The sequence below is a fragment of the Phaseolus vulgaris genome, chromosome 6 (genome assembly GCF_000499845.2).
Source record: "Phaseolus vulgaris cultivar G19833 chromosome 6, P. vulgaris v2.0, whole genome shotgun sequence".
NCBI classification, from domain to species: Eukaryota; Viridiplantae; Streptophyta; class Magnoliopsida; order Fabales; family Fabaceae; genus Phaseolus; species Phaseolus vulgaris.
In genome coordinates, this window is record NC_023754.2 from 13,371,760 (window position 1) to 13,387,948 (window position 16,189).

Consider the following 16,189-nt stretch of genomic DNA (forward strand, 5'->3'; position numbering starts at 1 on the left):
ACGACTATTTATAATCATTATAAGAAAAACTCACTTTAGCTGCCAATAAAAAGTGGCGGCCATAAAAAAGAAGCTACTAGTGTCCCTAAAGCCTACTCACCTTAAACACAAAAATAAATGTCAAATATTGTGTCGGTCTTGGAGATGTTTAATTCACACTAAAAATTATTAAAATAATAATAAGTTAATGTGTATAGTGGGGACACAAGGTGCAATAAAAAATATAAGTATATAATATAGCAAATGTTAAGATTTTTGTGAATTATTGACAAATAAATAATATTTTATTACATTTAGCATAGGTATAAGTGACACTAAGGTGACGTTCAAGCAGGACAGTGGTCAATCTCCTGCCTTACTCAGGACATAAGGTAATTATTATAATTTATGCATAATTTACTACTACATTTCTTTGATAATACCTTGCTCAACAATTAAGAAGTCAAAATCTTGATTATATTATGCATCATTTCTACCTTTTAAAACTAAAATTTGATTCTGAGATCACAAATTTTCATCATTACCTTCCCTTCTCCCACTTTCTCTGCTACTTTTTACCGCCAATGTTTGTTTATTATTCCTCTCCAAATGTTTGGTTATAGTATACTAATTGAGGGAAAGCTTCTGCAGTAGTTATCATGTTGAATAATTTATCAAATTTGGAAATACTTTTAAGTTGGAAGTTAAGGAGATCAATTACATGATAAGGAAGACAATTTTACGTATAGGAGGAGATGGATTACCAAAACTTCCTCTAAAAGACCATATAGTACTAATTACTCCCTTTTACTTTTATATAACTCTTTTAAAATAGAGTTAGTATTTAGTTTTGGTTTTGTTTTCAAAATAAAATAGTTGTAAAAAAAATGGGTTTATAAGCCCTTCAAGGGTGCTTTGAATAAAATATCACAATTTTACTTCTATCTTACCAATATTTGTGTTGTGAGAGCAAACATTTGTGTGTGAGAGTGAACACCAAAGTGAGAACAATGAGAGTTAAAGTGATCCAGAGGAAAAGTGAGATTATTATTGGAATCAACCCTAACAAGTGAAATCAGTTTGCTAGGTGAGATGGTGACCAATAAAGAATTAGAATCAAGAGAGGACTCTTTGGAGAAATTGGTGGCAGATTCCCAAGAAACAACCTAGAAATCTTTAAAAGGATTACAATAGGTTGTTGAAAGCTTCTTCATGTCTACTGGGGGCATTTTACAGCAGCTTTTGTCTTCTCCTTGCACCGATCAAGAACTTGTCAAAAATTCTTCTTCAGTGCTTAATAGAACTCAGTTGCCTTTTCTATCATTTGATGGATCCAATTTTTGAGATTGGAGGGCCAAAATGGGGAAATTTTTCGAATTGGAGGACACCCCAATGCAGTAAAGAGCAAGATTATTGTTGCTTTCAATGGAGGGCAAGGCTTTTGCGTGGTAGCGTCATTACATTAAAACTTTTGATTTCCAATGTTAATGTTGGACACAAATATTGAAGGATGCAGCTCAATGATTTGATGATGGTGCCTTTGATGATCCTGTGGCTTAATTGGCTCATTTAAAATAGGGAAGTTCTTTAGTTGATTTTTTGGAAAATTTTGATAATCTGTTGGCCAAAGTTCTGATTTCTAAAGAAATTGCTTGGAGTTTTTTCTCGTCGGGTTTAATTGTGAGATTGGAGAAATCAGTCTGTTTACACAAACCTTCTACATTTCAAGAAGTAGTGCAGTTAGCTCATCTCCAGGAAGATGTATTGCAGGAATTGACAAAGGAAATTCATGGGATTTCAATGGGAAGTTCAACAGAGCAACAAAGAATTTTAAGAGAGGGAATCAGTCCCAATTTTACCATAAATATGCACCTATTACTACGTTACAGTCTCATGCTGCACCCCAAGTTCCTTTAAGCCAATCTTAGGATTGGATAACAAGACTAATACTGCAGGTTCTATTTCAATAAAAGAAGTTAGTGAATGTATCTCTAAGGGTTTGTGCAAATTCTGTGGTGAAAAATGGGATAAGAACCATATAAATAAATGTAAGGTTTGGGGCAAATTAAATGCTATTTTTTTTCCTAGGATTGAATGTAAGAGAAGGATGATTTAGAAAAAGATGAAGAGATGTATTTAATAACACAGTCTAGAATTGTTTCCTAAGTCGCCAGTACATGTTTCTTTACATGCACTTCAAGGACTGGCTGGTGGGAATAATTTACAGGTAACTGGTATGATTAAAAAATAGAGGTTTTCATTTTCGATGGACACAGATAGCACCCACAACTTTATTAGTGATAAGATGATGAAATCATTAGGTTTAAAGACAATTTTCATCAATGATTTTTCAGTAATTGTGGCTTTGGATAGACAACTTAGAATCACTAAACAGTGTCTTGGGGTTGAAGGCCAGTTTCATAATCAAACTTTCCAAGCTGAATTTGTGGTATTACCTAGTACTAATTTTGGAGTTATTTTGGACAAGCAATGGTTTCAAACATTAGGGGAGATTGTAAGGAATTGTGCTCAAATAACTATGACCTTCCATCATAAGGGAGATAGGATGACTTTAGTAGGAGAAAAATAGCAAAATGATAATGCAACTACTTTTCATATTACATCACATTCTCAATTTTTGCATTTGAGTGCACAACAACAACAATAGCAAGAGAAATTATTAAATCAGTTTGATGATGTTTATCAAGAACCTACCCAACTTCCACCACCTAGAAGGTAAGACCATATAATCATTTTAAATAGTGATGTTAATGTTTCTTTGAAACCCTATAGGTATCCTCATAACAAGAAAACTGAAGTTGAAAGACAAATAAAACAATTGTTATCAATTGGATTTATTAGGGAGAGTTCTAGTTGTTATGCTTATGCCTTGGTTTTGGTTAAAAAGAAAGATGGTTCTTGGCGTTGTTGCGTCGATTTCATAAAATTGAATGATTGTGGATCTTTTGGATGAATTCTATGGGGTTATTTATTTTTCAAAATTAGACCTAAGAAGTGGATGTAATCAAGTTAGAATGCATCAATCAGATATTTATAAAACAACTTTTATAATAATAGTTTGTATGAGTGGGTAGTTTTGCCTTTTGGTCTTATAATGCCCCTACTTCATTTCAAAATCTTATAAATGATATTTTTCGACCTTATTTAAGGAATTTCATATTGGTTTTATTTGATGATATATTAATCTATATTAAGACTTGGGCAGACCATATTAGATGCATTGACATAACCTTGACCATATACGCAATCATGCTTTATTTTTTATTAAAAAGAAATGTAGCTTTGGAAAGACACATGTAAATTATCTGGGACATCAAATTTCTATGCAAGGATTCCAACTTGATCTAGAAAAAAATTTAGTTGTTCAAGAATGGCCACAACCTACCAATTTAAAGGAGCTGCATGGATTTTTGGGACTGTCGGGCTACTATAGACGCTTTATTTAGGGGTATGGTAAGATTGCAACACCTTTGAGAGTTTTACTGCAGAATAATATTCTTTATGTGTGGGATGTTGAAACTCATACAACTTTTCACAGGTTAAAAAAGACATTAACCACTGCTCCAGTTTTAATATTACCCATTTTTTCTCAATCTTTTACTATTAAAATTGATGCTTCAGGAATAGGGATTAAAGTGACGCTCATGCAATCTAATCACACTATTGCCTACATAAGTAAGGCAATGGGACCTAAATATCAATTGTTATCCGCATATGACAAATAATTTTTTGCTATTCTATTTACAGTAAAAAAAGTGGCAACATTATTTGTTAGATCAATATATGGTAATAAAAACATATCAAAAGGCTTTGGAGCATTTGCTGGAGGAACCACCCACAACAATGTTACAAAATTGGGGTTTGGGAAGGCTCATGGGTTTGAATTTCCGCATAGAACAAAAAAAAGATAAAGACAATGTAGTAGCAGACGTGTTGTCACGAAACTCTACCCAAGGTAAGTTAGCTTCAATGTTTGTAATAACTTTTGAATTAATTCATAGAGTTAAGGATTCTTAGATAGTAGATCATAAATTACAAAAAGTTATTGATAGTATTCGCTTGACTCAAATTTGCCATAAACATTATACTTTTGAGAATGATTTATTGAGGAGAAAAGGTAAGTTAGTGGTTGGAGACAATGCAGAATTGCGAAAACAGATTCTCCAACACTTTCATGATTCAGCAATCGGAGGCCATTCAGGTTATGAGATGACTTATAGAAGGAGTAAAGATCACTTCTATTGGAAGGGTATGCAGAAAGAGGTCAAAAGTGGGTCCAGAATTGTCATATATGTAAAAAATGTAAGTCTTTACTTCAATTTCCTACGGATACGTAAACCATTATTTGTTCCTGATAGACCTTGGAAATCTATATCCATGGACTTTATTATTGGTCTCCCTAAATCTTGTTGTATGACTGTGATTTTTGTTGTTATGGAAGTATGCTCATTTTTTGCTGCTTGCACATCCTTTTGGAGCAACTAAGGTGGCAGCCCTTTTCATGGACAATATTATCAAGCTTCATGGCTGGCAACAGGACATTATATCGGATAGGGACTCCATTTTCATGATTCATTTTTGGACTAAGTTGATGCACAAGAATGATGTCAAGCTGCTGCGCTCAATGAATTTTTATCCATAGACAGATGGTCAAATAGAGGTTGTAAACAAATCCATCAAGGCTTATCTCTGTTGTGTTTCCGGGGACACTCCTTCCAAGTGGACTGAATATTTACCTCTTTCGAAATTGTGGTACAACACCAAATTTCGTACAGTTATACAGTTGCCTGCATTTGAAGCTCTTTATGGCTATCCTCCGTCCATTCCCACTGCTATTCAAAATACAAATTCTTTAATAGAAGCAGTAGCTTATGCTATGAAGACACAAGATGAAATTAATCAACTATTACAAGTAAATCTGGTTAAGGCACAACAACATATGAAGTTTTATGTGGATTTAAAAAGGATTGATAAACAGTACAAGGTTGGAGATTGGGTTTATTTAAAGATTCAACCATACAGACACACAACTTTATCCAATACACATTTTCACAAGTTAGTTGCCCGATATTATGGTCCCTACAAAGTTTTAGAAATGATTGGAAATGTGGCTTATAATATGGAATTACCTACTAATCTAAAATTCATAATATTTTCCATGTTTCCTTACTCAAACCATCACAAGGAAATAAACCAGTATCTACAACTTTACCTTTTGCTAATAGTGATGGTCATTTTGTTCCACAACCATTGGCAATTCTGGCTCGTAGAATGAAGAAACAAATCCATAAGATGTAGTCTGGAGAAACCTCTATGAAATGCAACAACAAATTCCAAACTTTAAATGGGTGTAGGGGTTGGTGGTCAAGTCCTTGTTGATGAAGGGGACATTTGTTATATAACTCTTTTAAAACAGAGTTAGTAGTTAATTTTGGTTATGTTTTCAAAACAGAACAACTGTAATGTAACAGAAAGTGGGTTTATAAGCCCTTCAAGACTGTTGAGATATCATTTGAAAGGGATATATGGTCTAATCATTATGTTCCAGGCTTAATGAAGCCATAGTCTTTCTTAAATCCTTTTAATTCAAAGGGTGATAGTGGAGAAGATTTTGTTTGGGAAATTAAAAGTAATTCAATTCAAAATTCTACATGGATTGGTACAGTGAAGAAAACTGAAGTTGCTTTTAATCCAGAACAGTATGGTGACTACTGGAAAAATATTGGAGGCAATTGGGGTAAGGAAAAATATAAAACTGAAAGTGTGAGCGATCACGATCATAAAAGCGATCTGAATGAAGAATATGAAAAGTTTGAGTTTAAGGGGAGAATTTGTTAACATTAAACTCGTCATCAGTTTTATTTTAAAATTTGAATAGCCAATAATTATTACCTTTAATTCTAATTTTGAATGTCATTTATACTATGATTTTAAATGAAATTTATAGTATATGTTTTATGAGAGAGAAGGTAGAATTTGAGAAGTCTATTACAAAACTATTTAGAGAGATTACATTCTGTTTTGAAAAGTAGCAGTGAAATAAAAATTATATTTTTTTTTTCACAACATATAGTCTTTATGTACTACCAATAGTCTTTATGTACTACCAATTTTGCCCTTGAATGGTCCTTGATTTGAAACTGCTTGGCTAGGCCTAAATGAATCATCAATAGCCAAACAAGAGAAAGGAATTCTTCACCTTTACCAAGTTGTTGGACATGGTGATGGGTGTGCAATTAACTGCTGCATATGATAATAATTCCACCCATACTTGTGCTACGAGTTTCCATTTGTTCGTCACTTTTAAATCCATTATAACAGTGGCCAGTTCACAGGCATCGAATAGCAGAGATTTGTTCCTATCTCCCTTCACAGCAGAGAGTGCATCCACATCCAGATCAAATAGTTTACTGCATGCCTCCTGAAGTTTACTCTGTGAATCATCACCCTCTTCTTTTTCTTTGAAAAATATTCCAAAACACCGAGTGCCCCTTAACACCTACAGGCACAAGAAAATTAGGAGATATAGAACAAAAATATATGTAAATATAATGAATGATATAACATGATTGAAATTTTTTAAAAGTAGTTCTAAATATATGTTTTTGTCCCATCCTAAGAATACTAAATTGATGAATCTTGGAAGGGTGATAGGTTAGAATTTTTGTTTTTAAGTGTGGTGTTATGGATTAGAACATTTCAAGTCATTCTTGTGTATCACTATTATCATTACCTTTTTGATGAACGGAATGAATTCTCCAAGCTTCTCCTTTGCCAGAGAGAGAAAAGAATTCAATGTGGGCCTCCTTTTTTTTTTTTTCTGTCAAGCTGTTCGTTGCTAAAGAAGTTTGTGGCCACTTTACACGTGTCTTGAAACCTTTTATGCACAGTTGCGCTAACAGAAGACATCATGGTAGGTTGCATGATCAAAAGGTACAACATGTAATCTGACAAAAGCTTACTAAAATGCCGCAGTTCAATATCACCATCTTCACCATCATCATGATTTCCTTGTTCGAGATCTTGAACCTTGTTTTCATTCTTTTTCTTCTCATCATTTTCGTTTTGCCACTTTTTTTTATTCTCATCTTTCTTTTCCTCTGCATAGAACAAGAGGTCAGTGGCAATGTGCCACAGAATTAGGCACTCATCAAAGGTGACTTCGTTGCGTCCCACATAACGCATCAACTTGTTCAGATCTTCCGGTGATAGATGACTGATAACTGACTCACCTCTAGAGGAACATATTCTTTGAATAGTTTCAACATCATTTGCATCCACAGCTTTTCTTTTCAACTCGGTGAATATAAAAATCCAAAGCCTCTGAAGCATCGGCATCTTCTTCTCATACATCATTTGTTCCACAAACTCTTTGGCTCCAATTTTGTCGATCACCTAATCCAACCATTTTTTCTTCTTGTGTAAGCAATATGACATCAAGTTGAAACCCGAGATGGTTTCAGACCATCTACGAAACAGTACGAATCTTTCCAACACCTTATAACTCTTATTGTTAAACCATTCTGGCTTGTTAACCTCGTGATCTGTCCATTTGGGTCTCTTAAGCATGAGGACCCAGCTGAAGATGGTGGCTAGTTTGAATGCTAGCATGCCAGTTCTAGTGCAAATTAATGCAAATGAGTGGTCAGAGAAAATGAACATGAAAATGGACAGGACTTCCAAGGCTACAGCACCATACAACAAAATGTATGTGACTTTAACATCAAAGGGTTCGCAACCCGTCTTTTGCTCATAAATAAAAACAACCAAAGCTGCAACGACTGAAGAAATGGACACAAATCGAAAGGAAAGCCCTAACCAGCTCTCTATGATGGTTGTCTTGGTGTAGAAAGATTGGTAGATGAGGTTGAGTTCAACCTCTATCACTCTCAAAGCATCCACTGCTGTTAGACCCAGCAAATAAGTGCGACTTTTACTGCGTTCCTCGAAGCTGAAGATCATGTCAACAATGAGCCCTTTGAATGTGTTGAAGTAGTCATAAGCACCCCTCATTACTTTCAAATCCGATAGGTCTGCTATGTCATCGCTCCTACGAATGTGTGGTTGTAATTTGGCACTATTGGGTGGCTCAGTGTCCGTAAATTCATCTGAGATTTCTGGCATGGTTACTATTTCAGCTGGAAGTCCTGCTTGCAGTCTAGATCTGAATTCGTCCACGAGCTTTGCATAATTGGGACCTGGATCAGGATCATGAACCATAGATTGTCGAAAGTTACCAAGACTTGCAAGTTGAAGAGAACGTGTTCTTTCTGCAAATTTGATGAGCCCTGCCATGAAAACTAGGGCTGTGGGGATCCATAACGTGTTGTCAGGGAGTGTCAAGAGGAACACGTAACCCGTTAGGCATACCTGTGAATATAAATAAGACAAATATATACTCAAAATAAATGAATAAATATTATGTGATCTCTAATTAATGAATATCTTTTTTCATGTTTTCATGTAAGGGAAGGTGTCATAGGATGGATTTCAAAACCATTTTTATTTTTATTAATTTTATAGTAATTAATGTGATTTATTTGAGTTCAAATTCATTCTTATCAGTATCCAATAATTACGGAATAAAATTGAGAAGCATAATACAATAGTAATGTATGGTATGTATTTAAAGAAATAATATATTAATATTATAAATATTATCTTTTTTTATGCAAATTATTATACCAAGTAAAACAGAGTTTATCATCGGTACTATTGAAAAAAGTAATATTACATTTTTTAGTTAAAATATGTGGAAAAGTTCTTCAGAGACAAAATTTGTAACATTATGTACTTCAGGAAAACAAAAGTATAATTAGGACTAATATTATCATATTAAAAATAAAATTTAAATGAATATATAAAACATCAAACAGAACTTGAATTATATAATACTGTGAAATTTAAATTCATCTTCAAGACACAACAAATATAAGTTTTTAAAATCTAGTCAAAATATTTGTATTGTGATTGTGATAAAACATAAAAAAATAATACACGTAATAAATATTTATTATGTGAAGTTTGAAGTTAAGTAAGAAGAGAGGAAAAAGATCAAAATAAAAATATTATTTTTGTCAGACTATAATACTTCGAACACACTACTTCTCTTTTCATGAGAAGGAAGAGAGAGAGGCTACACTTTATTTTTCCCATTTCAATAATTTTTTAATTAATTTATGAAATTATCCAATTTTTGATAAAAGAAAAATCGATTCTTTGTTCATTGTAGTTGTTTATTACTTTCTTAACAGTACCTCTAGTCCTCTCCTATACAATTAATATAGAAAAGACATATTCTAAGTCAAAATCCTAAATCTATAAATTTGTTAGTTTTATTTAAATTTTCCATTTATAATTAATGTAGAGTGAGTGAGATAAGAAATATAAGAAGATTAGGTTTACCTGAACCATGAGTCCAAGCATGTGCCTGCGCCAAAGTTCATTGTCCTCGAGAGAAAAAGCAGTAATGGTGTCAGGGCCACCCAAGTGCAGCAGCAGAAAAGGTGTCCAGAACGCACGCAAGTAGTCATCGATAGTGGAAACTGTGTCTTTATCACCATATTTGTTGGAGATGAGGCCAACACAGAAGTTCGCAGTCACATCTGCAACAAGGTATGTGAACCAAAGCAACGAAAGCAACAGTGTATTTCTAGAGCGTTTTCTGAAAGGAGCTGCGAAGATGAGAATTATCTGCATGCTTAGACTCACAAGAACAGCACCCTGAATGTTCCATTTTCCCCAAATGTTCCTTGCAAAATATGGGATAGGGTTAACCATTTCTCTTTCTTCTTCTCTCACCACACCAGATATCTTTCTTTATCATGTTTCATCGTTTTAAATAGAACACCATGCATGTATATATGCATGGATGATATGACGTTTTTCTTTTTGCTTTCCTTATGAAATTCAAATGAAAAAGAGAATGTACATGTATAGTAGTTAATTAACATACTTTACACGCAAGAACCACATGCAAACGTTCTTCACGCTGTGGTAAAAAGTTCAGCAAGTTATTTTTTTTCTTAAAGAAGGATTCATCAGCAGTGCACAAAAAAGGTAGTTTCTCTTTAATTTGCTTTTGCTGACAGATTATTCTTATTTCCTTTTCATTTTGACATTATCAATCTATTTAATAGATAGTCTATGAAAAGTTAGACATGAATATCACTTTTAAGTCTCTGACATTAATTATTAATTAAGTGTACTAATAACAGGGTGTAAGCTCTTTTTAGGGGTCGAGATGCGAGTTGTGGGGTATATTCTTTAAAATGCAAGATAGAAAGTGAGAAAACTTTGTGGATTTGTTGGTCTTTGAACGTAGAATAATTATAGAGGAACAAATGCGTTACGGCTCTCGAAAGTTACTTGTAACAGTAAAATAATTTATACGTATATCCAAGTTATATTCTAAATATGCTCTACTAAGTGGTTACACTATTAAAAGTATTTAATCTTATACAAACAATTAACAAACATCTTATACAAAACAATTATGAAAGTGTAGAAATTCCTTATACAAACTTTAAAAAGAATGAACAATATTCTGACATTAGTTTTAAGCAAAGAATGAGTATAACTTCATTGGTATTGAACGAATTTAGAAAATTTGACTGAATAAACGAATAACCTACAAAGGGAGAGAGGAGAATGAGAGAAAGGGAAAAAAGTTATAAAAAAGTGATAAATATAAGATAGTTTTAGCTCTTTCAAATGAGATTTTTTTTTCCACATCGATCAGACACATTATATTTGATAAAGAGATACACATTTAAAGTTGCAGGAAATTTCAGAAGAAATCTGTGTAAATGAATACATGATAGAAACTTTTATACAGGTAGCTTTTGTGTGTATTTTCCTCATGAATCCATATTTATTTCAGGCACTTTGAAAGTACAAGTCATTCACTTCAGGTACTTATTCTCTTTTCTCTATTATTAAATCCATGAATTTTACATTGGTTCTTATTATAACTTCAGGCAAAAAAAAGTTATATTTTTTATCAATATTCATTATAAGAAAATCATTAAATAGTAATTAAAAATAATTAGTCTATATTAACTAAGTTATATACACTACAAAAAAACCGTGTCTAATGTAACAGTTATTTTAATGTAACGGTTATTTTCGTATAAATTAACGTTTATAACCGTCATAATATACGCGTGTGATGGTTTTTCAAGCCGTCATAGAACTGGTCGCCACAAAGTTTAATGTAGTAGTTTTACACAACTCGCCGCAACACCCCCACTTTAACCATTACAAGAAAATCATGAAATAGAAACTAAATTTAGAAACAAAAAATAATTAGTTGTTATAGTAACTAAATTAGAGACCATTTTAGAGACTAATTTAATTTTTTTATTATAAATTAGTTTCTATTATTGTTAAATGGTTTCTAAATTGGTATCTAATTAGCAATCAAGGTTTTTGCTACCAAATTTAGAATCTAAATTATTGGTAGTTAAAACTTTGATAACTAATTAGATACCAATTTAGAAACTATTTAACAATAATAGAAACTAATTTAGAAACAAAAAAATTAGTTTCTAAAATTGTCTCTAATTTAGTCACTATAGCAACTAATTATTTTTTGTCTCTAAAATTGGATTCTATTTCATAATTTTCTTGTAGTGAACACTATGTTTAAAGTGACGATTTTTATATGTAAGTAGTGTCAGTTATAACTGTCGCAATTTAATTCATTGAAAAAGATTTAAGCATCATAACATAGGGTATAATGCGGCGTTTTTAACTGTCGGTATTATAATTGTAAAAATAATACATCAGTTTCAACTAACGTAATTTTAATTCTAAATAAATGAAATTTAATCACCACCTTTTTTTAATTTTTTTTATAAATTGGTTTGCACAATTAAATTAAACATAATATATTTTCATAATAAAAAAAATAAAATACTAATAAAATGAAATAATGTATAAATTTATAAACATTCATTCATTCCATTGAAAATTAAAAATACATTGTTCATAGTATTCAACCATGCAACTCTAACAACTATTTTTTTTATCAGCAATAAAAAATAAATAAATGGGAACCACTTCAGGGGTGGTCAAACCCTTTTACAAGAACACATAGAATCCAACTCCTAACTTGGCATGCAAAACTGTCAGACAAAGGACCAACTAAACCAAGCGCTAACTAGCTTTACCGAATCAGCCGTATACAGGCCAAAGGATCCATAATCCAACAAGGGTAGGAAAAATAAACTTCGCGGGACTTTGCAGCAATCCAAGACCACACCTTTACTTGTGCTGAGGCAAAAACTTCTAACACATCTGTCACTCCTCCATTAAAGACGACCGAGTTCCTATGCTTCCAAATTTCACAACTCTAACAACTATAACATGGACTCCTAAACAATAATAAAAAAATATACACAACAAAGATGATGTGGTTAATTTCGGTTTGAACGGTCTAATAACATCATCAATAATCGGACAAGAAATCCATAAATTACAAATGATATCCATAAATTACAAATGATAAGTTAATATTCCAAGTAACTAGAACCAATTAATTTTTTATAAGAATTTGTTGGAAAAAAAATACACATCTTTGGATGTTCCAATATTTGAGCCTTATCTTATTTCAGTACATGTACTTGAAAATGAAAGTCCACTAGATGATGGCAGTAGAAAGGAAACAGATTAAGTTTTTAGAATGACATCTACAACTTAAATTATATATGAAACCAATTGCTGACCAAATTCTCTCTCACTTTGTGCTTGTTTTTGCACATAACACACCTATTTGTTAGAGTCAAAAGTCTCCTATAGAGACCTGTCCATAAACTACAAACAAAATCATAATATCTAATTATGAAACATACTATTACTATCATATATACTTGTCTGTTGGGTGTGTTCAGGTAGGTTAAGCCTTTTTCGTCTATCCATGCCCTACGGAGAAGTATCTTTATGATTAGTGTATACGGGTTGGGATACCCTGAAGTATCCCACTAATTTAATTTATTTTATTGCTGATAAAAAAAAAACTATCATATATACTTGCATAATTACTGACAATTATTTGTAGATGCTACTGAATTAATGTCACGAACAAATCTAAAACAAAATAACTATCCAAGTTTACCATAAGAAATATGTCATGATTTAATAGAAAAGTTAAAACCATAATTGTAGTCCTAGGTCCAGGTAAAGCAAGTATGGTATGTAATAGAGGTTCCAATAGATGCTTTACATAAACCTTCAAACAAAATACACCAAAACAAACAGAAACAGAGCGACAATCAATTTGGGAGTAATATGCAAAATTAGTTCCCAGCAACACTAGTCAATTTAATCTTTGAAATTACAACTAATAACAATTAATTATTACTTAGATTTATATTTTTAAAACTTTTAGGATTTAAATTACTAGCGGTTAGAATGACCAATGTTAACCAACTTCAGGAATTAAAATCATGTTTTTGTAATTTTAAGAATTAAATTGATTAAAACTTGTAATTTTAGAAATTAATTTGGGATATTGTTAATGAGTTAACTGTTAAGGGATATTCAGTTCCACATTTTGCAGAAAGGCTTGTTCTACACTTACAACATCAGTGCCAAACGAAAAGTTCTTTTCTACAAGGGGTCTTGAAGAAATATACATGAAGGTACACTTGGATATACAAGACAGAACATAGTATACAAAATAAGGAAGGCGTTGTATGGGCTTAAATAATCACCTAGATCATGGTTTGGGAGGTTTGCATAGCCATGATAATATAAACAAAGTTAAGGACACCAAACTTTGTTTATTAAACATTTTGATTAAGGGGGAATAACAATTTTGTTAGTATGATATTATTGTGACTAGTAATCATAAATCGAAACAACAAAGATTGAGTCAATGTCTAGCTAGAGAGTTTGAAATTAAGATTAGAGAGTTTGAAATTAAGATTTGATGGAAAAAATACATGTGAAAGCAACACACATAATCACGAATCAACTGTAAAAAATAAACAACACAGGATTTAACGTGGTTCGGTCGCCAATCTGCAACATACGTCCATGAGAAACTAATTAGGTTTCCATTTTGTTTGTTACAATTTTATTACAAGCACAAAGATCTCTTAAATAGAGATTATAGAGAGGACACAATAATTAAGCTCACTCACTAAAACATGGTGTCTAGTCAGCCCAGCCCAATTGGTCCAGGCTTCACACTCAACAATCTCTCACTTGAAGTCACGGAACAATGTTCACCTGTTATTCAACTGTGTACATGTACTTCTGTAATCTGTCAACAAAACTCAATAAGAAATTTTCTGAAGATGTTTCAACAGCTGAAATACTGGTTCTCCTAACCCACTGTCGTCTAGGAACCTCAGTTGAAGCACGACCCGTGCTCCCACTGCCATAAGTACCTCTGACTAGTCTACATGAACCTTTCCATGCTCGTTCATCCTAAATCTGACTTGTGGCTTTGGGTTTCTCTCTTGTAAAGACAACCCTCTTCTGCCCACGAGATTCTGTGAACCGAACTTTGTTTATCTTCCAAACTAGGACGGTCACTCCCTCAGACGGGCGACCATATAAAGTGAACCTCTCTTTCTTCCACGGGGCATGACATAACAACTCCCAAAAGAAAGTCTAGCACCAACATAAGGCATGTTGCCTAAGACAGACTCAACTTGTGAAGGCCAAAGCAGCGTTTATATCCCCCAAAAACACCAGATAAACAGAACCAAACCAACACAAGATTACAAAATAATTAGGGGTCCAACCAGCCCCATTTCTTGGTTATCTCCAGCATGACTCGGAATCCACATAAAATTAGTGTAGCCAGCCAACCGAAACTGATAAAAGAGCATCCTAACCAGGTTCCCCTGCCAATCCCAGTGATAGCACCGTACTTGCAGCACCGAAGCCCAAAAAGGATACCCAACGTCATCAACGAACCCAATTCAATTATGGCGTCTCTCTATCAAAAACCCACATGGAGACCCTGCTTGGTTCAGTTTTGACGTGAACAAACCTTCGGAAACCACCTATTCTGCCATGAATAATCAACGTACACACAAAATGCATTGTATTGGATTTAAAAGCCAATCAGAAAAAGCATATGAGAATGACCCTTCCCTATGTTTCAACCAAAGCCAGGACATAAGTTGAGCTGCTTGAAAGGCTTCCTCATGGTTAGGGACCCCTTGTCTGAAGATCACATTGTTCCTGTGCTCCCATATGCAGCGTAGAATGGCCACCCACACTCCCTTCTAGACCTGGTTCTGCTTCTCAGACATATTAGAAAGATGAAAATTCAGAAAATGGTTGCATATGTCCTTATTGTATGCACCCAGAACACCTATCCATGTAGAGCATAGCGTCCAGACACGATAAGCAAAGGTACAATCCAAGAACAGATGCTGGGTAGTTTCTACTGACTGGTTACATAAAACTCACAGAGGAGAATTCACCATAATCCCTCATACCACAAGATTATGACGAGTTGGAATTCTGTCCAAGAGGATTCTCCAAGCTATTATTAGAGCTTTTGGGAAAGCTTTGGTCTTCCATAACAGCCTAAAAACATCATCACTTGGTCCGGTTCCTTGGTTAGCTAAAAGGCCATATGCTGATTTCACCGAGAAAAAACCTTTGGGATCCCCATTCCAAGAAATAAAATCCTTAGAATCCTTGTGCATAACACCCCTAGATAACACTTCTGATAATTCATCCTCTAGAATGGATTCCCAATGGAATCTCTCCCTTCTCCAATTTAAGTGTCAATGCCACCCATAACTGTCCCAGAATCTAGTCTCACCCACCTTCATCCCTTGATTGAGAGAGAGAGAGAACAATCTAGGATATAACTCCTTGAGACTTTTGTTATTAACCCACGGATCCTCCCAAAAGTGCACTAAGTCCCCAGATCTGACATTCCATGTAACAGCTTGTTGGAACCAACCTTCCCCATTACCCTCCCTACATATTTTTTCTAAATCTCTCCACCACCAAGACTGGTAGCAAGGCCGTGCATGGTCATTACCAGATGTCGCTAAGTATTTGGACTCCAGAATATCTTTCCATTTCCCTTTCTCGTCACTCATCAACCCTCATTTCCATTTCGCCATTAAAGCATAGTTAAACTTCCTGACATCCTTGATTCCAAGACCACCTTCTTCAAGGGGTTTACAGATGTTCCCCCAACTTACCCAAG

General features: G+C 33.7%; 2 protein-coding genes across 2 annotated transcripts; both read right to left on the bottom strand.

The window, feature by feature from the left end:
* Positions 1-5,955: 5,955 nt before the first annotated feature.
* On the bottom strand, positions 5,956-9,805 carry LOC137833047 (uncharacterized). Its single transcript, XM_068641433.1, has 3 exons — positions 9,406-9,805; positions 6,734-8,370; positions 5,956-6,499 (listed from the first exon to the last, which is right to left on the bottom strand). The coding sequence occupies exons 1-2, from the start codon at positions 9,778-9,780 to the stop codon at positions 7,396-7,398; spliced, it is 1,350 nt and encodes a 449-aa protein (XP_068497534.1). The 5' UTR covers positions 9,781-9,805; the 3' UTR covers positions 5,956-6,499; positions 6,734-7,395.
* Positions 6,167-7,353, bottom strand: LOC137833410 (uncharacterized). The gene is made up of 2 exons (XM_068641762.1): positions 6,901-7,353; positions 6,167-6,499 (listed from the first exon to the last, which is right to left on the bottom strand). Exons 1-2 carry the CDS (start codon positions 7,351-7,353, stop codon positions 6,167-6,169), a joined length of 786 nt encoding a protein of 261 aa, XP_068497863.1.
* Positions 9,806-16,189: the final 6,384 nt, after the last annotated feature.